Source organism: Centroberyx affinis, unplaced genomic scaffold, assembly GCF_046629955.1.
Source record: "Centroberyx affinis isolate AG114_WGS23_722 - 3 ecotype Tasmania unplaced genomic scaffold, CSIRO-AGI_Caff_v1 ptg002513l_1, whole genome shotgun sequence".
In the NCBI taxonomy this organism is placed as follows: domain Eukaryota; kingdom Metazoa; phylum Chordata; class Actinopteri; order Beryciformes; family Berycidae; genus Centroberyx; species Centroberyx affinis.
The window spans coordinates 137888-163368 of NW_027280735.1; the positions used below are offsets into that span (position 1 = coordinate 137888).

General features: G+C 44.8%; 1 protein-coding gene across 1 annotated transcript in view; it reads right to left on the bottom strand.

The window, feature by feature from the left end:
• Positions 1-190: 190 nt before the first annotated feature.
• The window catches only part of zdhhc8b (zinc finger DHHC-type palmitoyltransferase 8b), a 65321-nt gene continuing 40030 nt past the window's right edge, over positions 191-25481 (bottom strand). Inside the window, exons 2-11 of the mRNA XM_071534313.1 lie at positions 14424-14545; positions 10298-10455; positions 9901-10073; positions 9494-9596; positions 9138-9229; positions 7605-7737; positions 6784-6889; positions 5508-5614; positions 4125-5200; positions 191-3467 (exon numbers count right to left, since the gene is read on the bottom strand). Coding sequence (XP_071390414.1) covers positions 3326-3467; positions 4125-5200; positions 5508-5614; positions 6784-6889; positions 7605-7737; positions 9138-9229; positions 9494-9596; positions 9901-10073; positions 10298-10455; positions 14424-14545 — 2212 coding nt within the window. The 3' untranslated portion in view covers positions 191-3325. The remainder of the gene's footprint in view (positions 3468-4124; positions 5201-5507; positions 5615-6783; positions 6890-7604; positions 7738-9137; positions 9230-9493; positions 9597-9900; positions 10074-10297; positions 10456-14423; positions 14546-25481) is intronic.

The window sequence follows — 25481 nt, forward strand, 5'->3', positions numbered from 1 at the left end:
AGGTTTTGGTTGTATTTTGACTTTGAAATTAGTTTTTATATGTAGGTGTGTCCTAATGAAGGCTGACCAGACCGAAAGCTCAGCCAATAAATTAACCTCGTGCAGATGTCCCCTTATTCTGCATTATATGAACAAAAATCAGTCTCATTCACTCAAAGACTTGGAAACTTTTTCTTTATTCTGATCAGGTCATTGGGAAATATTTCCTCTTCACAAAAATAGGAACGCATGTACATTTATAGTATATTCTATATTTAATACATCTTAAAACTTTCTATTCATGTGAGTTTCAGAGAACAAAAATCAGCTCATGACAACTGTGACACAACAGGCTCGTTGCCGACCGTCAGGAATGGTCCCTGACCTGCAGTGATGTCCATCCCAAAAAAAAAATATTGGACAAGTGGCAGTCATCTTGAAGAGGAATGACTTAGATTGTGTTTTGATATGTGGTCAAAAGAGGTCGGTGATGCACTTGGTTATTTTCAGGCAATGTCGATGGGCAAAGCCTTTCAGTAAGAGCCTATTCAAATATTCCCTGCCTTACAACTCTTGTAAATTGTATCCGTTCAGGACCACAGGATAATTTTATGTTGCTTCACATTACCTTGCTCATGGTAAGGCGGTTGGGTGAGACCATAGTAGAGAGGTCGAAGGTTCAATCTCCACAATAATGTGGCTCCACAACTGCTACCTGCCTTTACACTCTGACCCCTCTGGTGAAATGAATATATGTAGGAGCATATCAGGGACATATAGGGAGTAACACATTCCTAATATAGAGAGGGATGTCCTCTAAAAGTAGTAAATAAAACCCCAAAACAATTCCCTAAGTCATTATTAAGCTCTGTAATCATGTATTATCTTTGACAGAAATGTACAGTGGCCCTTGTTTCAGAAATTTCTGTTACTAAAATGACTTTTGAAGTTCACACTCTCACTCTAGTATGCTATTCTGACTTGTAATTAATGTTCAGTACAATGCTCTCTCCCAAATGTGACTCCTTCCATTCATCCCTCCATGTAAAACACTATGGTGGCATTTCGCTGTCTCTTAGTGCACTATAGTGTTTCGACTAGCCATAGTTCATTGCGCATGAAACAGAATTATTTCCTCTTGAAAGGCAACAATGGTTTATTCTTAATACGGCTGTAGCTGGATTGATGCAACCAAACCTACCACTTTACATCCATGTAAATTCTGGCATGTGCCTTAAAGGTGATCATCTCTCATAATCCGGTCGGTGGAAAATGGGAAAAGGAAGATGCAAAACAAAGTCAAATCTTTCCAGCTAGATTTAATCTGTGGTTAACAAAAATAATATATGTACCTATGAAACTATAACTTCTTTATTTTCTTCAGTTAACAGCAAAAAAAAAAAAAGTTCCATTTCAACCCTCCGAGTGGTGTGTAATACTTTGCTGTGCCAGACAGCCGCTGCAAGACAATTGGACGTTTTGTCACTCTGATGTCACTGTGATGTAGTGGTGATGTCACCCAGGGCCACTCCGGGACACCCATCCCCTGACTTTAGAGAGACTGGGGGGGTAGCCACTTTTGGCACTGAAATCTCAAGGCAGCTTTATTATTTGATATTTCTCTCCACATCACCTCTCTTATGAAATCACATTTCTTCATCATACAAATATATTTTTTTTACACTGCAAGATAGAACAAGCTATATTTACTTGTGGATTTATCCATTATCCATTATTCATTATCTCATTTATTCACTGAAGTTATAATTTACCGACAAAAAAAAGTCCACTCAAAATAAAAACATCCATTCCAAGCTTAAGTATCTGTATAAAAAGATGTATCAAACATAGTTTTTGAAAGGTTGGGTATATAAAAAGGAAACAAACATTTAAAAAAAACTACAAAATAATGAATGGGTGACCAGTTTACTTCATTTTACTACATGGACAATGGCTTCTTTTTTCTACACCCTTCCATTCCTATGATTATAACACAAAAGAACTCAACATAACATACAACTGAACCTTTTTTTTTTTTTTTTTTGTACAAAACATGAAGTCACAACAGAAAAGCTGTGTTTTGGCTGTGCAAGGCTGGACTCGTTCTGAACTCGGCGCGAACCGTTTCGATGAGGTATTCGGATCTTTCCAGAACGCACGCGGATCCACTCGGCGCTTAACGTTGAAATCAGCGAGAGGAAACCGAACATTTAGTTAGACTGAAATACACAGAAGCTTATGACAAAAGTACTGCACCTTTCTGAAGGGAATAAAGGGGCTGAGCTACACTCCCGTAAAGCAGAAGCGGAGACATTCAGGATCTGTCAATTAACATCTTCTCCACTCGTGAGGATGGAAAGCGACAACTAACCCCTACTGGTTGCATTCATTCCTGAGAAAATCCCCATTCATTTTGACCAAGACAAAATAATGTCTTTGGAACAATTAAATAAAACCCTGCAAAACTCACTTTCCTCTTGAGCAGCCTGCATTTATTTTACTATCAAATCAAAAAAAGGATGAAACTGTCATGTTTTGAAACTGAATCCCTGTCATGTTTAATTCAGGTACTCTCTAATTTAGCCAATTTTGAATGCAACCACCAGAGGCCGACGCGATGCCCTTTCCCTCCTCACATCCCCCATTCCCAGCTTCTCGTCTCATTCGTCCTGCACTTCCAGTCGGTACTGACCTAACACTGACCTGCCCGCCATCGCCCCTCAAAGCCGTGCAGGATAAAATACGCTGGAGATGGCATGAACAGTACGTGTTTATGTGAAGCACCTTGACTTCTTGAGGTCAATTCACGTTTAGTCTTCTCACAGAAGTCCTAAGTGAAGATGTCGACGTGGAAATTCATCTGTAGTGTTTTTGTTCAGCCTCCAGCGCTTGTTGGAGCAAAAGGTTTTGTGTGTGTGTGTGTGTGTGTGTGTGACATTTGGAACAATATAGGCTTCATGACCACAACTGAGAGACGACGGTAATAACATTGATGCGCTGTTTGGACGGACGGACGGTCCACTGTTATGACCAACACGACAAGTCAAGCCACAAAAATGTTAACGACAAAACACTCCACACACATACAGCCCTCCACAGTACAGGCCGACACCCCGCCCCGCCCCGTCCGGTACAAACGCACGCAGGCAATCGGCTAGACAGACCCACACGAGAGCAGAGAGGTCCTCTGATTGGACTAGAACTCCAAAGCAGGAAGTGCTATGTGCCCTTGATTGGCCAAAACTCTAGACTTCACAAAAGTAATGGCGAGGAGAGAATCTCTTTGTAGCAGGGTGGTGGTGGTGGTCGTCGCCGTTGGAGTTGGAGGTGGATGCGGCGTCCCTGCTCACACTGAAATCTCATAGGTGGTGCCTCCTACCCCTGTCACCTTTTTGACGTTACTATGGCGACTAGGGCTGAGCGGGCCACCCGGGGCACTGGGGTGGCAGTCCATCTGCCCATTAACTTTACTCTGCATCATGGCCTCTCTGAATGGGAAGAGAAGAACAGAGAAAATGATTCAATACAAGGAGTCAGAATGATGTTCAGTTGGACAGTAAGTGGGTCGGTTGGTGTCACATGCATGTTAGTCGTAGGCGTGTTAATTTTCTGCAGCATGACCGCAGAAGAGCAACAACATACGTTTCCATCTCAAAGAAAAGATTTCAAATGTTGTAAAGAGAGATGATTGGGTGAAAGTACAGTTGTTAGTGAGGCCAAAGGCCTGGAGTGTTCGATGAGTGGGTGAAAAAGCATGCAAAAGAAATAAAAGTGGGGTCAAGCAACTTTATTCATCTGACAACACATTTAGAAAAGAATACAAAAAAATGAATATTTTTCTATAAAGGCAAACATTTAAAGCCAGTAACAGTACACCATAGAGATCACACCAGACAAATGGATATAAGGGTCTGACAAATACTGTACAAATACCATACACTGTGTACTGTAGACGTATACGCATGCTACATGTTTAACACATAGCCTCAGTTATGACTAGACTGAGGCACACTAGGCCCGTGAATCACTGGCTCTGTCCAGCAGAGGGAGCAGGGCTTCCAGTGGGGATGAATTCAACGCCCCCCCAGTTCCCTTCTGCCCAATACAATGCATGCAGTCCCAGAGGGGTATGTTAGGATTCATACCTTGGGCCCCCCAGGCGAGGCGAGTCTGCCCTCTCAAGGGCGTTGATGAAGGAGAGTTTCTGGTGGGTGTAGGAGGGGGAACGGGGCATGGCGGGGGAGTGGTGGGGCTGGTGGGCCGGGGAGCGATAGTGGGCCTCGGGGCCAGGGGCCCGGCCCTGGCTGCTGTTGCTGCTACTGTGATCTGTGTGCAGGGAGGTGGAGGAAGTCCTGGGTGCTCGGCCCAGCGTGGAGCCGGCGTGGCGCAACACAGGGGTCCGCTGGCCGTAGCCCACCAGTCCGACCCCCATCAGGTTGTCCCTGGAGCCTCCGTAGGCCGGGGGCGTCGGGCCTCTGGAGCCGGGGCCGCGGGGCCCGTCTGGGTAGCACACGTTGGGGGGCAGGCCGTAGCCCCCTGGGGTGTCAAACATGCCAGAGTCCTGGGCGTACACCTGGGTCTGGGAGCGCCCATGCAGCATCTGCAGCTTCTCCCTCTCCTCCATCTCCTTCCGCTCCTGGATGGAAGCCATGATGGTCTGGGAGAGGTTGTCGTAGCGCACCGGGGACGGGTCCCTGTCCCTCGGGTGGGGCGACTGCCTGCCCAACCCCCTGACTGGCATCACTGGACTGTAGGTGGGGGGGACCTGCTGCCTCTGCAGTTCGGGCCCCCGGATGTGGCACATTTTGGTGGGCAGGTAGGGCGAGTGGAAGCCCATGGAGGGCATGCCGGGGTGGGCCATGCACTCAGTGGCAGTGGCTGGGGAGATGCTGGGGTTGAGCAGGCTGTCGTAGGACAGGCTCCCGTTCCGGTTGGACAGTGTGTTGGTAGAGAAGACACTCTTGTAGGGGGTGGAGGTGACCGTCTCGGGCTGCAGGGCCGGGAGCTGGCCCTTCTCCGCCCGGCGGTGCGCCTGCTTCAGGCTGAGCGAGCGGGAGTTGATGGGGTAAGAGTCCAGCTGCAGGGGCGAGGACTGGAAGGTGCGGTGGAGGGGAGCGTTGCTGTAGTCGGGCAGGTCCAAGTTGGGCTCGGAGCGGTAGTCGTGACCGCGGACGCCCTCTTCCAAGATGGCCGACGTCTTCCGGTCATCTGGCATCACGATCTGAGGAGCAAACAGAAGAAACTAGCCACTCAGAAATTGGGATTGATATAGCCTAAAAGAAACAGAACCAGTGGGCGGTTTGACTTCCCAGAAGGTCTGTAGGAAAAAAGAATGAGTTATGCTCTCCTCAGCCTCAACAATTAATGCTGTGTAAAAGTGTCCAACAGTAGAAGACTGCGGTTGTACTGCAACACCCTTCCCTACATAAATAAAGGTTTTGTAAGTATTATAATAATGATAATAGAAATTGAATAAATAGAAGTGTCAAACATTCAAACAAAGCATATAACCTCTTCCCATAACCTACCTTCTCTCCAGCAGCGTGGTAGTGGACTTTAGGCATGGTGCCGAAGGAGGGCCTGAACTTGTACATGGCTGGGGTGGAGGGGTGAGTCTTACCAGACAGAGAACTCTCTAAAATACACACACACACATACACACAGAAAGAAGACCAGGATTAAAGTCTGTCAGTAAAATGAGATTATAGATATGACACTATTATTCCAGTTCTATTTGAAAGTCATTTCTGAGAGCGAAGACAAGACAGCAGAACTGAACTTATGGACTGAACTGTTATCAGAATAAAGAGGCTGTAGGAAGTTATTTCTTGAAATTCACACTATTCCTACAGAAGAGTCTGTGCTGCCTGATGTAACAGATTTGGTTCCTCCAACAGCCAATGTGTCCATCCCTGTCAAAAACACGAAACCCCAACCTGCCCCTGTGCTCTGATCCCTTTAGTCAAATGCATTAACGTATGAATGTCTGGATATGCAAAGAAACATATCCCACAAATTTATAGTGCTTTAAATGTCTAAAAACCTTTATAAAAAAGTGGTGAGAAGAGAAGGAATCGACTTATATCAGCTGCAGTACCACGAACTAGCACCAGGCAGCAGTAGCGCTCCATGGAGGAGCCGAAAGTGTTCACTCCCTGACATAATGCACCATGACACTGGAGATCCTCTGGAGGGAACCAGCTATTGTAGGTTCACAGAATATATTATTAACATTTCATACTACTGAATGCAACAGTCCACAACAACACATTACCGCTGAGTGCAACCCCTGGCTGTAAGGCCTCCACCATAATAGCATCCCTTCCCCATCCCTTGTTTACTCAGACGACTTCAAAAAGGCAGTCATTCATTTCAGTTACAGACCGGATTCTAGTCCATATGCATCTCCTATCCATTCATTTGGCAGAGCTCCAGCACCGGAAGATAGGGAGTGATTCATGTCGCAATTATCCCCCTCTGAAATCCCTCCGTCGCACCACAAATCTGGCACCGATTCAGTGAGCGGGGCTTTGCCACCTTGCTACAAATCACGCCTATTCTCAAAAGAAGCCATTGGCCTGCCATGGGGACGGACATTCATCAGGCTAAAGCAGGGCTAAGTCAGACACACTGGCACATTGGTGATCTAAGGAGGTGAGTTTGGGGAATAGCTGTTCGGTGCAGCGCCGACAGGAAAGGGAAACGGGATTGATGGTGACTGAGCGAGAGAGAACGAACGAGAACGATAATGAATGAAGGGGGGGACGAGATGAAGGCTAGTTGGTTATTTCCTGTGTTCCTTACCTTCGCTGGAGGTCAGCTGGCTTTTCAGCTGGTTGTACCTGTCAGCTTTGGGCGGCAGCGGCGGCTGGGTCTCTTTGTCATCAAGGCCATCCAGACTGCTTTTGGACTACAGGGAGGAGAGCAGCGGGTTGAAATCATCCAAAACCAGTGGGGAACCAACACAGAAAACTACTACTAGGGATACAACAACATGACTCTTTCACAGATTCTGCGATTTTTGAAGGACTTCATTACCTAGAAATCATGTAATCGATGTTAGTAAACTACACATTCTGCAATCTTTTTACAGCTGGTTTCACCCATTGTTCCTCAATTTTGCACTTTTCATTTTTCGCACACAAGTTTCTGATACAGAAAAGATTTCCCATCTTCTTTATTGGAGCCCCACTGCATGGTTTAGGCTGCTAAGATATGTGTATTTTTGCATAAAAATCTTGCCTAGGGCACCACCAAGCTGTACCAAGCTGGTCCATTATTTTAACTGAACAATGGAGGCTTATATCATCCATTTGGGGTCACTGAACAAACAGGTCATATCCATTTCCCCCCCCATCAGACAGATCTAATGTTCTTCTGTGTGTGAGAAAGGAGGAAAATCAAGTCACTTGGCTTTGATTTCTCACTTGTTATATGTGTCTCCTGGTATCGTGTTTTAGAACTGGGGAAATTCTCAAACATGATGTCCTATTTTAGCCAGATATTTTCCTAATATCTGATATCATATCATATCGGCACGAGAATTAAGTACTTGTGTAGGTCACTATGACACTATGAACATTAAATAACATGGAAAAGAGCGGTAGTAATTAAGAACCATTCACCTTGGAGCTGATGATGGTGCTATGGATGCCATTGTCGCTGACCTTGATGGTGATTTGCCTGTCTGAGAGGTCTGGTCTGATGAATGGAGGCTGAATTTTCACCAGGGGCTTCTTCCTGGGGTCCACCGTGTACCTGCATGGAAAGGGGTTATATGAATGAATGAATGATTGAATTCTTTGTTTTTGTGTCGTGCCACACTGACGGTCCATCCCGTATGGGATTACTTGAGACTAATTAACACAAAGACCTCCAGTTAGACCCTGAAATACAGCCCATATATGAGAGAAAGACAGAATGAAAGGCAGAGTGTGTACAAGCATGCAGCCACACATTCATACTCACACATACACATATAGTCTATACATATATGTAATCGATAGTTGATGTGCATAAAATTATATAGATTCATACAAAAGAGAACAGCAAATATTACTTATTTTGTTTATTCCATACTCCTTTTCTCACTTCCCAAGCCTTCTCCAAATAGTCTGCTATTTTTTATGTGTTTTACACTACAGTGTATTATCAACCAATACTGGCCTTTCACAGATATATAAAGCACCAATGAAATTAGCTAACTTTATATTGGCACAATCCCAATTTAGCTGATTTCACATTTAAAAAAAAAAACTTGCTATACAAAAACTCAGCATTTAAGTGTGTTTCAGAATGGAATGTATATTTTCAAAGTAGATTTCTATATTTCAAGAAATCACCCCAAAATATATAGGATATTGTTCATTTTCCTCCCCCAATTATCAGTATCAGACCTAAAAAAACCCAATTCAGTTCGATTCACCTCAGTCCAGTCCAGTTCACTTGAGTCGTTCATTAATGCATAAAACCCTTCCATTAGGGACTCTTCAACAACTTGACGGCGGATGCTGGTAACAAAGCATTTCACCCCCACCTGCTGCTGTCTGTCTGTGGCTACACTGTTGATTTTTACAGAGCGTGACTTGTCCCAATAGGATGTTTAGGTGGCCTTTTGGGTCTCGGCGATGCTGTATGTGTGAAACAGCGCATCAACTAGCTCTGCGCTCCGCTTCCCATTAACTGTTGTTCTACAAAGTGATTCAATTCTCTCAGCCATCTGCCTTCCCCCAGGGTAGCTGGCTGCATTCAGGCAGAACTGGATATACACCTCCGCAGACACCTCAGACCACGCACACACACACACACACACACACACAAGCCCACAGACAATGCCGCAGTCTCTGTTCTGACTATAGTGTGAAGGTGCTGTACTGGTGCTATGGCCAAATTGTGGTTGGTTGTCATTGGCTTTGAAGGGCCACAACTCCAGCACACACACTTATGCATGAACACACATACACACACACACACACACGCATGTACACACACATACACACACGCGCTCCAGGGATGTATTCAGGAACACATCAAAGCAGGAATACAGGGGTATTCATTAGATATTATTAGAATTTGTATGTCTCCTGAGAGAACCCCCACCCTCGCAAAGAAAAATGCACATACACACACACACACACTTGCCTAAGAGAGCATCTTACCTGGGTGCCAGGGGACTACATAAGACATACTCCACGTTGCCACAGCAACCCTTGGTGAAGGGATTTACTCCCCCGCGAAACTTGCCTGTCACCTGAGGAACACAACGCCTTGTTTAGAGTCGGCGGCAAAGGAGGTACAAGGCCACAGCATGCACACACACACACACACATATGGACATGGAGGACTAGTGCTTGAATAAGGAAAAAGTTGCTTACATTGTTCAAGTGTCACTACAACTGACTGTGTTATTGTGTGTGCATAATCTATGTAAGTTCTCTGTGTCTGTACTGTTAAATATGCATGTTTAGATTTCAGAACAAGCATGTCAGCAGCTCTTGGGCCGGTGTCTCCTCACCTGCTCATTGGTTGTTCGACCTCGGGCCACAAGCACCATATGGAAACCTGTGAGTCCCATGACTGGAATAAAGAAAAGCCCGGCTATACACATCACCACCAGACTGAACACTGGGAGTCAAGGACAATAAACAACAACATAAGGTCACATCCGGGTGTCTGGACCCTGAAGCCCTATCTGCTCATTCATTGTATGCAAGTCACTCTGGATAAGATTTCAATATTGGTATCGGCCTTGAAAAACTCATATCGGCCTATTTATGCCTCATGGTTCTCTCTCTCTCTCTCTCTCCATTTATGTTTCTCCTATCCTTCATTCTAAACTGCCTTAAAAATATCATTGTCATTATCATTTTTAAAAAAAAGAAATGGCCTCAGCAGCCAGCTCGCCCGGCGGCGGAAGGATACGTGACGGTGGCGTGCAGCGCGCCCAGCCTCTCCCGGTGGTGGAGGACGAAGATGAGGCCGAAGGAGAAGACGCCCACCATGTGGACGCTCAGCGACAGCAGGAAGAGGAAGAAGTAGCGGTAGTTCCTCCGTCCGATGCAGTTGTTGACCCAGGGACAGTGGTGGTCGAAGTCCTGGGGAGGGAGGGAGGGAGGGATGGAGGGAGGGATGGAGGGAGAGGGTTAGAAGAGAAAACAAGCATTGTCAGAATCTAGGAAAACTGGCGAAACCGCAGCATCTGTTACGGTGCTTTCCCTTCAGAAGGAACACTTCGCCAATGGACGCCCACAGAAATGCATCGTTAAAATGCTAACTTGTGTGTGTATTGGGATGCACACACACACACACACACACACACCTCCACACAGTTGTCGCAGACGCTGCAGTGCGAGCAGCGAGGCGGCCTGTAGAAGTGACAGGTGGCGCACCACTTCATCCGGACCTGGATGCCCTTGATCTCCACGTTCTTGTAGAGCGGCGCCCGGAAATCATCGTCCTTGTCCTCGTCCTCGTCCGCTGTGGGGAGACACACACACACACACACACACACACAGACACAGACAAATACATCATCATACAGCGCACGCATACAGTGCAGAACGTGGACACAGACGTACAGACACACACACAGATATAGACGCAAAAATACATAGCTCTGATTTATGATTCCGTTTGACAGGGACAACGGGGGAGCGCCTTAAATTAAGCTCGCTCCCACTGTTAGCTGTCTGCAGAAAGAAAGAAAGCGGCGAGAGAAGTGAATATTTTTATAGACGTGACCTATTCCCTCCACCTTTAACACCGAGACCGGTTTATAAGCATGCTGTGACACATTTAGAACATAAGCTGTTTGGTTACGTTTATCCAGAGTGTCTTATAAGACTATGAGTGTGTATATTTTTAGTATGGGAGGTCCAGGTGGGATTTGAACCCCTAACCCTGAAGTGTTAGTGCCTTGTTCTGCCTATTGAGCTACACACAGGGAAATGAACCCCTAACCCCGGCAGCATTAGCCCCCCATTAAACCACACAGGGCCATTTAGATCGATGATGAAAAGTGACATCCCCACTAAGTCCTTGGTGCCACTCTGCACTCAAAGTGTTTTCTGTGGATCTTTGCACACGGTGCCACTCTGCCGTGACTGGAGAGCTGTTTTTTTTTTTTTTTGCTCTGGAGCGATGGAAAATAAAACGTCTTTCAGCATAAAAGGGCACATTCGAACCGAGCGAACGATCGGCGCAGAGCTCCGAGTTGAAAAAAAAAATCATTTCACACTCCCACAGTACAATAATAACTGGAGGGAGAGCCAAGTAGCTGAGCACATATACAGGGAAAAAAAAAAAGAGAGACAGTGAAAGAGAAAGAGACAAACAGAGCGAGAACGGCAGACCACGGCAATAAACGGTCCCATAGTCTGAGATTGCTCTGTTATTATGGCGCTCCAGTCTCTTCAAATAGATTTTAAAGGTAAACCGCCTGCCAAACCAGAGGACAAAAAAGCATTTACGCCTGCATGTCCTCTGACAGCTCCTGTTCTACAGAGCAGCAGCCTACAACTACACTGCAAAAAATGGTCTAGCATTGAGCCTTAAAATCTTATTTTTCTTGAAATAAGTGAAAAAATCTGCCAGTGGGGTGAGATAATTTTACTTGTTTCCAGTGAAGTTTCACCTGCAAAAAATTGTTGCTTGGAGTTTGCATTGGAAATGTGAAACGATCTCAACTTTCCCCCCCTTGTTTTAAGAAAAAAATACGATTTTTACTTGACTGAATGACTTGTTGAGGTGGATATTTTTCATATTTTTCATTTTTTTTCAACATTCATGTTAAATTCCACACTGTAATCCTCGGATCAGAGAAACTCGATTCGAAAACGACTGCTTGCATGAAGATTAAACTCACTTTTGAATATTACTGACCCATGAGTTACCATTCTATATAATTTCAGAGTGTATAATCGTCTGCCTTCTTTTATACTGAGCAAAAAACACATTAGGTATTATTTTTTTCCCCCAAAAGGGATAAACCTTCCCTTTAAGAACTTTACTGATGGAAAAGGACCTGGTAAGCACCCTGAGGGCATATCTACTAGCAGGAGGGATTTAACTGCATTTATTCCCCACACAGCATCAGTGTGTGTGTGTGTGTGTGTGTATGAGCATGTGTGCACATGCATGTGTATGAGTGTTTGCAAGTGAAGTATAGCAACACTCAGGACAGCGTGAATTGTATATCTATAAGTGGCAGCAGGGTTATTTTCAGTTTTTTTCAGGAGTTTACTTGACACTCTTATCCAGAGAGACTTACAATGAGCAGTAAGTGTTCAGTGTTTTACTCAATGACACTCCAGCAGGATAAAAGGCTGCTGATGGACACTTTGGTTATTGTTGGGATCGAGCCGCTGATCTTTCAGTGATGCGAAGGGTTCTCCAACCACTTATCCACCCCGTCACGCCAAATTACAGGTTTCATATTTACACTGTTGACATTCAGCAGCCACTGTTATCCTCAGTAGCATACAAGGGGGTTCAGTTTCTGATGTGGGGATCAAACCTGTGACCTTTCCAAGATGGGATGGTCACTATAACTACTGCAACCTACGATCTTTTCATTGTGTTTTTATTGTGTTTTCTTGTTATTGTGTGTTTTCCATGAGGACCACAATGGAAATAAGCATTTTAAATAACTGAGGTTTTTCTGTGGTCAAATATACAGAATCTTTATTTTTTTTGGTAATCACATATTTTTCTATTTTCCAAATCAAATCAATTTTAAAAAAAATCACTGTGTCACCCTGCCAGCCTGGGTTACAATGCTGCACAATATTAACCAGATATATATAAAAAATAGACATCAAATTGCAATTGTGATATGAACTGAAATACATGCTGGCAGTATTATCTTTTTTACATACTTTCAATTTCAGCACTTGATGATGAAAACTAGATGATTGAATGAATGGTTGAGGATTTGCTCAGTTTTCCTACAATAAAAGTTTTTTCGTCAACATGCAACAGGCCTGAGATTCTGCATAGTGCCAACACACCTTTTAACCAGACTGTGTGGAAACTGATAAGAAAATGCCTTATTGTGTTCTGCAAATTGCAGCACATTCTTGGAAAATTGCACTAAATTGTGAAAATTGCAATTCTGATACGTTTGCTTCTAACTGTGTAGCCCTATTAGCCACAAGTGTCTCTCTGAATCCACATTCTCTATCACCTCATCTTGCACGTTTCTCCAAAAGAGAAATCTTTGAAGAAAAAGAAGATGACTGTAAATCACTGTGCAATATTTGAGTATAAATAGGACCTGAATGGAAACATTCTTAGTACGCTCCGCTCCTTCATCTTTTCATTCTCACTGACAGTCTGGGTGATGGAGTGATTTTCTAAGCAGATGTCATTTGATGGCTACATCCGCTCTTCATTTATTTATTTTTGACGCAACTCCATTGGTGGATCTGCTGCCTCTGAAATAACATCAAGAACTGAGAGGCTCCAAATAAGTGTGTGCTAGTAAAAGACATGAGCAAATAGCAAAACTGGTTACAGTAATCACAGACTGAAATAGTGCAATACGTTCTTTTTCAGTTTGGTTCCCATGTTAACTCTCGTATCTGGAAGCGAAGCTTCCCATTCCTCTTTACATAGAGATTCCCTGGTTTGTCTATAAAAGCCAGCAGGGCAAAGGCAGCAGAAGGCCACTGTCTCCTCTGGGAGGAGTTAGATAACCTACGCCTTATGCGCCATAATGATTATTACCCCTTTATGGGCAGAGAAAGCGCTTCCTAAAGACAGGTGCTTATCATTTACAAGCACATTACAAACATCCCCTGGAAGCGGGTTCAATGATCATTACTTAACCCAGACAGGGAAGCCTGCATTAGAGGCGTGAGTTGCGGTGGATCGTGCTGCGTTTGATGGGCTGAGAGATACTGAACCACGCAGTGTGAAGGCTTGTATAACTTCCACCGGGGCCCTGCATGCGGAGTGCCCCGGGGCCTCGGGCTGGAGAGTTTAACAGGCTGTCACAGGGAGATAATGGGGCAGTAAGAGGCTGGGGTGGGTTTAGGGAGGGGGGGGGATCTGATGAATGTGGTGCTATTAGAGGTGAACCCTCTATATGTGTACCTGAGAGGGGGAAAACATTTGTCATACTCACGTGCACACAGACACAGAGTGAACTAGGGTTTGACCGACATGGGCTTTTGAAAAACAATACCAGTATCTTTGGATTGAAGATATTTTGTGGCAATATTTAACATAACCAAAAAAATCCCCCAAAAATATTTACAAGTGTTCAGTGTTTCCCCCAGAATTCTATTCTTGTCAGGGTGGAAAAGCCTCTGAAACAGCATTTAGGCCATGATGGGACACTAAAACTCTCCACTGAAACCCAGGATACTACTACTACTACTACTACTACTAGACACACACTCACACGTGAACATGCATATTTTCCAACACACACGCACACACACCTCTGGGGTAAACTCCAGGGTCCATGAACGTTGCCATGCTGAAGTTGGCCAAGACGAAGAGGAAGACCAGGCCATTGTAGAGAGGCACAGCGGGAGAGATCGCCTTGGTCAACCAGGGGCACCTAGAGAGAGAGAGAGAGAGAGAGAGAGAGAGAGAGAGAGAGAGAGAGAGAGAGAGAGAGAGAGAGAGACATTAGGATTCTTCAATTCTAATGTGCAATGTAAGGTTTCAGAGGTATGAGGTACACACATTCAAATGGCAACATACACACGCACCCACACACCAGATTTCCATCTTGCTAATCCCCTCTAAATGGGAAAAGACTGCCTTTGCAAAAAAGAGCCCACATAGTCTAAACTGAAAACGTGTGCCTTCAGATTTTGAAACAATCACAATATTTGCATCTCAGTCTGCTATGCATGAGGGCATAGCAGACTGGACAGGACAGAATACACCACCACCCCCACCCCCACCCCCTCCCCCACACACGCACACACACCACTGCCACCCTTACCCGGCCTCAGATAGGTCCGCCAATGAGCGGTGACTCATGAGGCCAGGGCTATAGTTGGGCCAGCAACACTGAGCTATATTACAATGTAGGCTGGCCAAGGCATTTCCTGGAATATGCGTGAGAATTACAGGAAGAAACAAACCTGACCCAATAGACCAGCAGACTGACGGACTGACAGACCCAAGTCCACTCATATTCAAGTGCCCCGTTTTAAACATAGGTCTTATTTGGACGCAGGTGACTCATTTCAAGTCGTACAACATAAACCAGTCCATCTGGTGGGACTCGCTTGCCGCAGGGTGTGAGTAATGCAATTTAGCCCTGACTATGATAGTCCAAGTTCACTCATATTCAAGTGCACTGTTTTAAACATAGGCCTCTCATTCTATACTTAACAGTATCAGCTCTATATCTGAGCAATAATGAAGTCACTGGAAACATGAGAGCAGATGCTGGATAGAAATTGAATGCCTATATTTCTGGCCAATAGAAACAATAATATAAAATAATAAAGTAGCCAACTGGAATTAATGATCAGTGTTCCTATAGTACTGTAACTCTGGGTGTATTGACATCCGGACAACCATGGGTTATTGTGAAATCATTTCACTGAAGAGTTACTCCTTAGCCAATCTGAATGACCTGTTCTTCAAAGGTGCCACTTATAGCATTTTGTGTTTCTCAAAATTAAGACCACACTTCCCATAAACCTCCTTGCTTCCTGTCTCAAAAAGAACGTTGCTACTTGTCCTTCCTCCTCCTCCAAGGGTGTTAGTTTTGAAGAGCAAGAAGAAGGATATGTATTCTGACCAAGTAAGCTGACGTGAAGTTGAAATTGTGCAGTTAGAATAGTGGAACTGGAATAAAAGTGTGTCTGTGCCATAAAACAACCCAGCAGATTTCCCACAAAATCTGACCAGGTGGCTCACAATGTAAAATACATAGGCTACCGATCTTCTCGTGATGGTCTCATTTGTTAACGGTAATTATAATGTCTCAAAATTAATGTGGTAATGGTTAATTTATGTTAAAATGCTACACATAGCACCTTCAAACACTGGTAAGTAATACATTTCATAGCCATAAGCCCCATTCTGATGGGATTAGTTTCTCCAGGGTAGCTAGGATAACTGTAATTATTACTTGACCTATTTGTTAATTTTAATCCCATCCAGAGTGACCATGTCGGTGAATTTCCCCCTCGATCCCGGTATGAATTTTTGCCCAAATTACCTTCTTCAGTCTTCAGTCTTCAGTCTCGTCCAGAGGGACAAGACTGAAAGTGAAGATGTGCCGACACGGAGGCATTTGAGGAGACCTTTGCCAATTCAACTGATGTGAACCCACCTACACCTACAGTCCACCAGGAGAGCGAGATCCTGCAAGCTGCTGAATGTCCAACACACAAAGCTAACCACACCTGAGTTGGTTGGGTAAAGGATGAGGATGAGCCTCTGTTTCAGGTGTGGTCCCTCTTCCCTGCATCAACGGCCTTACCCTCAACTGAATCCCAGTCCAGTTGTGGTGTTAAACTACGCTGGCCTCCTCCATGGAAACCCGTCTGGGGTGTCAGAGCAGGTCTGACGGCGGGGTTACCAAGTAGGAAAGTCTTTATTAGGCCCACGACGCCTGTAGCAGGCTCAACAGTAAATTCTACCGCCGTTGCGCGTCAAGCCTGACCTTATCCACTGCCTCCGAGTCATAACTCAGCGCTGTGAAATATTCAGCTGTGAAGACACCTGAATCACACCCTCGGGGAGATAACCGCGTCCCTATCCGAGAGCGGTTCGACCCTATTTTATCACCTGGACTCAAATGTCAAGACATTGTTTGCTTCCTCGGGCGGAATCTTTCTAGCTAACTGCTCGTGCGGTCGCTCTAGAGATGAAGCGGCGTCAGAATGAAGACGTGCGGACGTGCTGCAGATAGAAACGACAGAGAGAGAGTTTATGAATTAGTAAAGCGTCTGCCGGAAAAGGGAGGAAGGGGTTTCAAAGGAAGGACCGTCGCTCGCGTGTCCAGCTCGCTTGCCGGGAATAATGACTTATGCACGATGCGCGCACACACACACTCACACAATCGCACGCATGCATGTACAAATAATAGATACACACACTCGCGCATACACATCCAAAACACGCCTCCCCAGGCTATCCTGACGTCAGAAAGTCAATTTCCTGGTACGAGCGCCCTGAGATCATCTTCAATCTATACCTCCTCTTTCCCCCCCGCCAGTCCTCTTTGGCTTTGTTGAATTATTCAGAGTGGCGGCTACAGAGGGCGGGTGGGAGCGCCAACAGGCCGGAGGTGGCCACCGACAGAACCAGTCTGCGCTGGTCCTCGGCTGATGACGCCCAGTGACACCCGGGAACTCTGTAAAGGCTTGTTTTGGCCCCGAAGAGATCGTGCCAGCCGGCCCCAAACCGCAGCTTTAATTACTCCACACATCACCCTTCCGAAATATCACTGCAGCGCATCACCGGCGAGGTCGGGGTCGATTCAGGTTCAATTCACTCGCATTGTGATGCAGTACAAGCAGATTATGAGCCCATTACAAGCATAGGTAAACCTCTCTTATAATCATTAGACAAACATCAGGACATTACATTAAATTGAATGCGATGTCATTAAACATACCGCTGCCCCATTAAGTATTCAACCCCTTGATTGTTTTGCACAATGTTTATTCTAACATATTCTCATAATAATGATTATCATGCACTGACAATGTGCTTATAATGAGCTTAGGATGTCTTAGGAAAAGCCTTATGAGCACCACTTCAAGTAAAGTGTTTCCTGTTTGAATACGATTTCTTTGTAGATTGGATAAAGATATAAGATGAGACTGGATTTTTTTTTTTTTTTTTTTGGCAGAAAATTTCCACTTTGTGCCTTTTAAGGAAAATCCACTTCCTCACTTGACCGGAAGTCTTCTGACCCCAAACCACGATCACAAGGTACCAGAATGGCTCCTGGGTAAGAAAAGTCCTGATGTTGACTTTGCTTCCACTTTCACTTGTACTCCACTCCGCTCCCTTCCAAATACCATAATCCTTCCAGCAGATTACTCACCAGGATTACGCACTGACCTTCGAGTGTACAAGCACCTGCGACTTGACTTGAAACCTTGAAACTTGCTTCCCCACCCGGCTGACCACAGTGGAGGGTGAAGCGGTGACTGTCGCCACACTTTGACTGCAGTGGACAGTCAAGAGAAAGAGAGGGACAATTGAGAGCATTGTCAGCAAAGACCATGGTACTGTAGGATAGCTGGGCGAGCTGGATTTATGGGCTGTCAGCACCACATAATATAATTTATGAGAACACAGTCAGTCATGTTGTGGTGAATAAAATTGTGGGTAAACTGAATTACAGTCATATGATCATATGGTGAAAAATTGCCAATATAAAAAAAAACGTTTTTCAGAATAGTATTAGTTTAATTTACTTGTGAAAGGCCCTATTTTCAACCTGTATCAGTCTGCTACTACTTATGATAACCATATACAACAAATTTATATCACACAGAGTTTCGGTGACTATGGCTTTATTTAAGTGAAGTAGAGTAGTACTGTGTTGTATCACTGAGAAACTTAAAAAGCTTATTTTTTGGGGGGGGAGATGTTTACTTCTGCAAAATAACCTCAAAGTCAATTTCAGTGGAATTGCCATCTAAGTGGAGAAGGACTGAACTGAGTAGTGCCGCGTCGCATCACCTCAGCTCCGACGACGAGCAGACGTGCCGAAGAAATTGATCAAGGAAAAGCAATAGAGTGCGGCTCCACCGTCGTACAAAATCCCAATTTCACCGCCTGTCAAAGAATCTTGTATTTTACCACAGAGTGTGATAAGAATGACGCTGGAAAAAAAAAAAAGCTGACAGCAACCATTTTGGGAGCCTTGGAGCAGACAGCGTGGGAGGAAAATGTGGGAGGAAAATGTGACTGAGAGAAAGCCTGATTAAGGCCACAGACATTGGTTAATTGTGTGGGAGCAACAAATAACCACAGAGCACTTCTCAACACTGTTTACCAGCCACTTTTACTGCTTGTGTAACCATGATACTTAGACTGGGGCGGCAAAGCCTCCGACTTGTCAAAAACTTTGGAGCAACTTTATCAGGCTGAAGTGTCTTTTGCTGCCAAAAGTGCAGTAATGTAATGAGTTTGGCTCTTTCTTGGCTTGGAGTCCTGAGGCTGGCCGAAGAGGAAGAAAAGCCTGGATTCTCCGTGGTAATTAAAAACGGCTGCAAAAAAAGGGGGAGCTGAAGAGGTAACGGAGCGGCCGCCCTCCGGCCAATCAGCATTCAAAACACAAGCTCGCGGGTCCCTGGACGGGCGCGGCACCGCCCCGCGACAGAAGAACACAGATAACATTCACGAAGGGATTCGATGTGGGGGGGGGGGGGGGGGGGGATAAAAGAAAATGAAAATCATATTTCATCATCTCGCTCAGACGAGGCTGAGAGGGACGCCATGAGATTAAAGAGGAATAAGACACGGCTAGCTCCTCAGGCTGGCAGAAGCACGCACACACACACTCGTTACCAACCTTAGTCATAGCGATCAATACTAGGCAGGCTGCAAGCAAAGCGCAGATCTTCCACACTTCATCTTCATATGGAATCTCCGGCTTATATCATCATCATAAGACTAGAACTGACTTCTTCCTCTCTTTCTGCTGCTTCCCCACAAATCTTGTTTTCCAAAGATGGCTCATTCAAATATGACACTTTATATTTGCTGGATGTTTTCATCCAAAGTGTCTTACAGTATCTTGAGTGCACATTTTGAGTCCTGGAAATCAAGGCTATAGATCTGCTGAGCTTATCAGCACCATGTTCAAGCTGTCACTCAATCACAGTATCAGTGTAACACCAATGCATTCAGAAAATTCCCTGCAGATTTTTGAGTTGTTGACCAGTTCACACTACAAGAGGACTGAACAAGATTCATAAAATCAAACAATGTTATCAAATAATTGCAATGGTCCCCACTCACAATGTCCATTACGACAGCCACAAACTAGCGTAGACTTGGTCTGATCCTGAAAATCAGTCGTGATGCCAACATGCAGCTATAATCTGCCTAAAAGTCGTGTAGTGTGTCCCTAAGCTAAGTGTGCTTCCCCTGTTTTCTCATCTTCCCCCCATCCCAGGCCCTCACCTTGCTTGTGGACAACAATGATGCTGACACCGATATCTACCCTGGGACATGCTGAGATCATATAATACAGTGCAGGGACACACACACACAAAACACACACGCTTAGCCTTGTCCAGCGTCAGCTCAGGGACTGAATGAGTCTTTAGCCTTGGGTATCTGATAGCCTTCTCCCTCCCTGTGGCGGCGGGGGGTGTTTGTGGTGGGTGTCATTCTTGGGTATTAAGATTAGAGAAAACGCCCTGGCTGTCTGCAGTGACAATACCGCAGCTGCCTGGACACAAAAAAGCCTGGACACAAAATCCTGCCTTTAAAAAACTCAGCTGATTGCCAGCCACCCTGAGAACGATCTCCAGCCGGAGAGGTCTGTTGATTAAACAAAAATCTGGGGAGGAACACTTTGAAACGAACCAGCTCAACGCTAATCCCGCCGCTGTGGAAAACCTACAGGAGGGGAAGGGGGTGGGGAAGGGGAGGGGAAGAGCACTGCGGTCTTTGTAAAGTAATTAGAGGTTTGATGAAAAACTTAAACAAGGCCTCGCTAAAGCTTTGAAGGGTGGTAGGATCGGTTTGCTGTCACGGCCGCAGGTTTAAAACGGGGCTGGGATAATCAATCACATCTACCGTGAAAAAGCCATCGACATGTGCTCTCTGCACACGCCACACATCCCAGAGCTATTTGACTACTCAAATCTGCCAGTCCTTCATTTGCCTGCTTTTGGATCGCAGCGGAAAAAAAAGCAGCCTTTGCCTTTGAAGTCGCTCTTATCTGTTCTTTTAGTAGCACTGGGAGAGGAGGGGTGTGTGGGGGGGGGGGGGTGTGAGAGAAGGGCAGAGTCTGAACAGCCATCAAAGAGAAAAGCGAGTCGATCTGGAGAGCTTTTGGCATGCTTTCATCCGAGACTGGAAACACAGACAGGTAACACTGTTCTCTAGCCAAACATGAAGGACGTAGGACATTTTCACAAGATGCCAATCTGTGTGAATGAAGGGAGACGGGCTAATGTGTACGTACGCGATCAGTCAGGTGTCAAATGCGAGCGGGCTGCTCAGTGACGACCTTGTTAGTCGACTGAACTCGGATCTGTGGAGTTTTTAAAGATCTAATCCAGACATGGAGTACAGCAACCACTGCTGAGTCCACTGCTGGCTTGTTTACGATTTGACTTCTCGGACTTTTTCACTCTCATATTGATTAACTGGGATATTGAGACTGACAATATGTGACAGTTATTTTGAAATACAGCTATCTCTGGCGGTGCCAACTTATTTGTGGAAGGGGCTGAACGCAGGGAAGGGAGAGGGAGTGGATGGATCCAAATGAAAAGCAACAACAAAATCCCTGTTTGTTTTATCTCTGAGTTAGATGTCAAATATCTGAGGGTCAAATATCTGCTTGGTAGGGTTACAGTGATATATCGTTCAATCAGTGTCATTCGTTGCTGCTATGATGGATATGATGCAGGTTGCTTGATAACAAATTTATTGTATTATTATTGATTGACTACACTGGTTGACTATGTGAAGCTCCTTAACCTGAATTGATTCTAATGCAACATTTTGATAAGATTCCACACAGGTTTGCATACAATGACAAAACTAAATCTGTTTATTATTATTATCCTGGGTTTCAATGGAGAGTTTCAGTGTCCCATGATGGTCTAAATGCTGTTTCAGAGGCTCAAAATATCAGCTATTAGCAGCTTGAATCTAAAAATATCAGATCCCATATTATCAGTCTTGCTAGCATGAATGACACCTGTAACACTAGAAGACGCTGCCGGTCCGTTGGGAACACTTGGAGTGATGTAATCAGCCCTTGGTGGGAATGTCATCCCATTGATTAGTAGATTAAGGCTGAACCCAGTGGGATGCAGATGGGAGGCCTGTTCTCCTGCAGACTGCCTGCTGATACCCACTGATCTCAAATGCCCCGGGTTAAAGTAAGGCCACCCCATCCCACCCCACCCACCCACAGGGTAAGTACTGAGCACAGAGTGGCAGGATTAGTTGGACATACGTCAGCACTGATTCAGAATCTGTATCAGGGTTGGAGTCGATTCACCTTCCAACTCAATCATTTTCAGGACTTGGATTTTCTTCACGATTCAACAGTAGGAAATCTAGTCTAGAAAGACATTGTTGAGAATGAAGGCTGTATCATTGTTATGTGAACTTAAGTTTCAGTTTACCTTTGGAACAGAGTGAACTGAAAGTGGCCCCCTAAAGCTTTTAAGAGAAACATTTTCACATTCGCCTCACCATCCCCATTGACAATCCACAACATTATTCTTCCCCTATACATCCGCCATACGTCTCCCTTAGAAGCTCTACACCAGCTGAAACACAACGCTAACTCCAGTGTGTTTTAGTGGGTTTATTTGCCGGATTCTTCCCTATACTCTTCAAACTCTTGCCAGCTCCTTTTCTCCACATAGGAGCCAGGAGCAGCAGCATCGCTCACTGCTACCACCCTGGGACCCGCCAATCTCAAAGGCATACACACTTCTGAGGCTCTGCTTTCACACACACACACACACACACATCACTTAGTATTCCACGCACACAAACACACACACGCACAGCAGCAGGTCTGTTGTCAATGGAGACAGCGGTGATGTTTGCTGGAAGCGTGGAGGAGAGCAGCTGGCAGCGGGTCAGATGAGAAGCAGAGCTGTGCAGATCGATGGGGTATCATGAAGCCGAGTTCCTCTAGGCCTAAGTTATTTATGAGGGATGAGCAATTTCTTTTCTTTTTTTCACAAACTGAATAGTGACATGAATTTTAGAGTTGTATCAAACAGTCACATACGTAATCACACCCCGTAGTCTCGCAACATGAGCCAGTTGTGTGCTCCCGATAACGGGTCCATCTGAATTAGACAATGGCTAATGTGTAAAGAAAAACTCAATGGAACATTCACCAATTAAGGAGTTTCAGATGATGTAACGCACCTTCTGGCAGCCATGTTGGAGGTCCACAGCCCTTGGGCAACAGTGGCTGAGGTCAGCTAATAGCATTTCTAAACATACGACTTGGCTGACTCAACTTGAGTAGCCATGATTAATATGCTTATACCATAGTTTCTGTCAGGTAACCATCTGCCTTGTTAACATATGTGATTTTTACACTAGCTAGCAGTTGCATGTTAACATTAACATCAGTTGCTGTGTTAAAAAATTAGCCAGCTGGTTAATTAGCTAGCTAGCAAAGCCAAAAAGCAACAGTTTGTTCAGGTTAACTGAGCTGACTCGTCTCAAGCTACAAGTGTTTTGGCGTAGAGACTAGGGCTAAAGACAGTTTACTGTGTCACAGTAAACTAATCTACTTTATTAGACTAAGTTAGGTTACTTATTTTTTCAGGTATCTCTCTTTGGCCTGGTTATATGGAGCCATTATTTGCGCACAGCCAATTGTGCATTATCCAAAAAAACAACAACATAATCTCCTAATGTAAAAAGTTGATTTAAACATCCATCTTACGTATTTGACTATCTTGAGTATTCCTAAAGATGTTTGTTATGCATGAATAGACTTCATTCATAAATTAATATTAACAAATGAATACAAATTTTAGAGCTTGGGAAACACAGTCTCTGGTCCCATGTTTACTGATGAGCAGACGGCCTGGGGGAACAGTTGACTTCGCTCTGAGTAAGACGACGCAACAGAGGAGGGACCTGTGCAGCTGCATGATACACTGCACTGTACTACATCTGCATTTCAACTGAGGGATAAATCCAATTTGCATTTCCATAATTGCATAAGAGGTCCATTTGAAATGAAATAAAATGCTTTGCCCCCATGTTGCCCTTCGCATATTTACATATTTATAACCCCCTTTTCATCTGTAAAGAGAGGGAAAAAAAGCAAAGCTGTCCCGTACAGAAAAAGACATTTTAATTTCCCCCAGCCTCAGATGTGGTTTAGTAAGGTCGTCCTAACCAGCTTAGCACACTAAATCACATCAAAGTATAAATAAGCAAACTGAGCACCATGCAACTGATACTACTGCAACCACTTTGGCTCCATACCTATGAGGCTCATGTTTAATTGAACATTCCAAATCTAACTGTTTTATAAGCAAAGGCCTGAAAATAACTTCAATCACATTCAGTGGTGGGTTTTATTTTCATACAAGCAATCATTTTTGCAAGAGCAGGTGTGACCTTTTTCAAATAGTAGATATCTCACATGGTAAATTTTTCCGTACGGGGGAGGAAAGTGTTAGTGTGTTTGTAGCGTTTGTAGTGTGTGTAGTGGGGAGGAGGCTTACAGAGAAAGCGGCAATTTTTCCCTTCATCCCCCTTCTCAATGTGTGTGTTGCATGAATGAGCGCGTGCACACATACAAACACACACACACCTTTTCAATCTATTCATTCCCTCCCCCGCAAGAGGAGAGAGCCAATCTCTTCTCACACCTAGCCTACCTACACACTCCAATAAAACTTGAACAAATCACAATGCAACAATGCCTGCTCCCATGATCCAATGAAACACATACTGCATATAAAATGTCACTCTCTTTAAATTGGCATGCGTCTATAAACCCAGTACAACACACACACACACACACACACACACACACACCATACACAAGCACTATTGTGTCAGGCTGTGGGCTGGTGTGTGGCATAATCTGCCTAAGAGGAAATGACATATGGGGGCATCTGGAGCGAGCGGCTGGCTCTCTGGCTACCCGTGGGAAATTGAAAACCAGTACAGTGCTAAGGGTCAAATGGAATAAGTGAGGGCTTACGGGGCCAAAGACATTGGGGCTTAACTACACAAGTAAATATCTGCGGGTATTTAGACCACAGTAGCAAGGTCAATCTGCTCTGCCCATGCAACTGTTGCCTCTTTGTGCATATGTGTATGTGTGTGTGTGTGTGTAAACGGTAATCTCTGCGTTTCCCAATCAGAAATATGCGTCTGTATGAAACTCTATCTGGGTATAGGAGGGTATTCAGCCAATATGGACGCCCCCTGTTTCAGTCAGCCGTTTGGGCCTCTCTCTCAGTTGCCAGGCCGATATGTGGGGAGTGTGAGCAATGCCTGCACAACTTACATTCCTAGCCACTCTTATGCTAAACCCCGAGTACAGTTGTTGTGGTCTGTGTGTGTGTGTGTGTGTGTGTGTGTGTGGCCTCTGTCAGATCTTCTAGAGTTATGCTTCCAAGACCACATCAATCCGTTTCAGCAGCTTGCTTTCAGATAGCTGGTACTGCAGATTGAGGCCACAGTGACGAAGGTAAAATAATAAAAGCTGTAACAGACAAACAGTTGTATGCAACTCTCAACCTCTTGAAGGTTACAAAGAATGCTACCTTTTAATCCTCTGTCGTGCATGATCATCTGAAGGGCACAGGAATATTTGT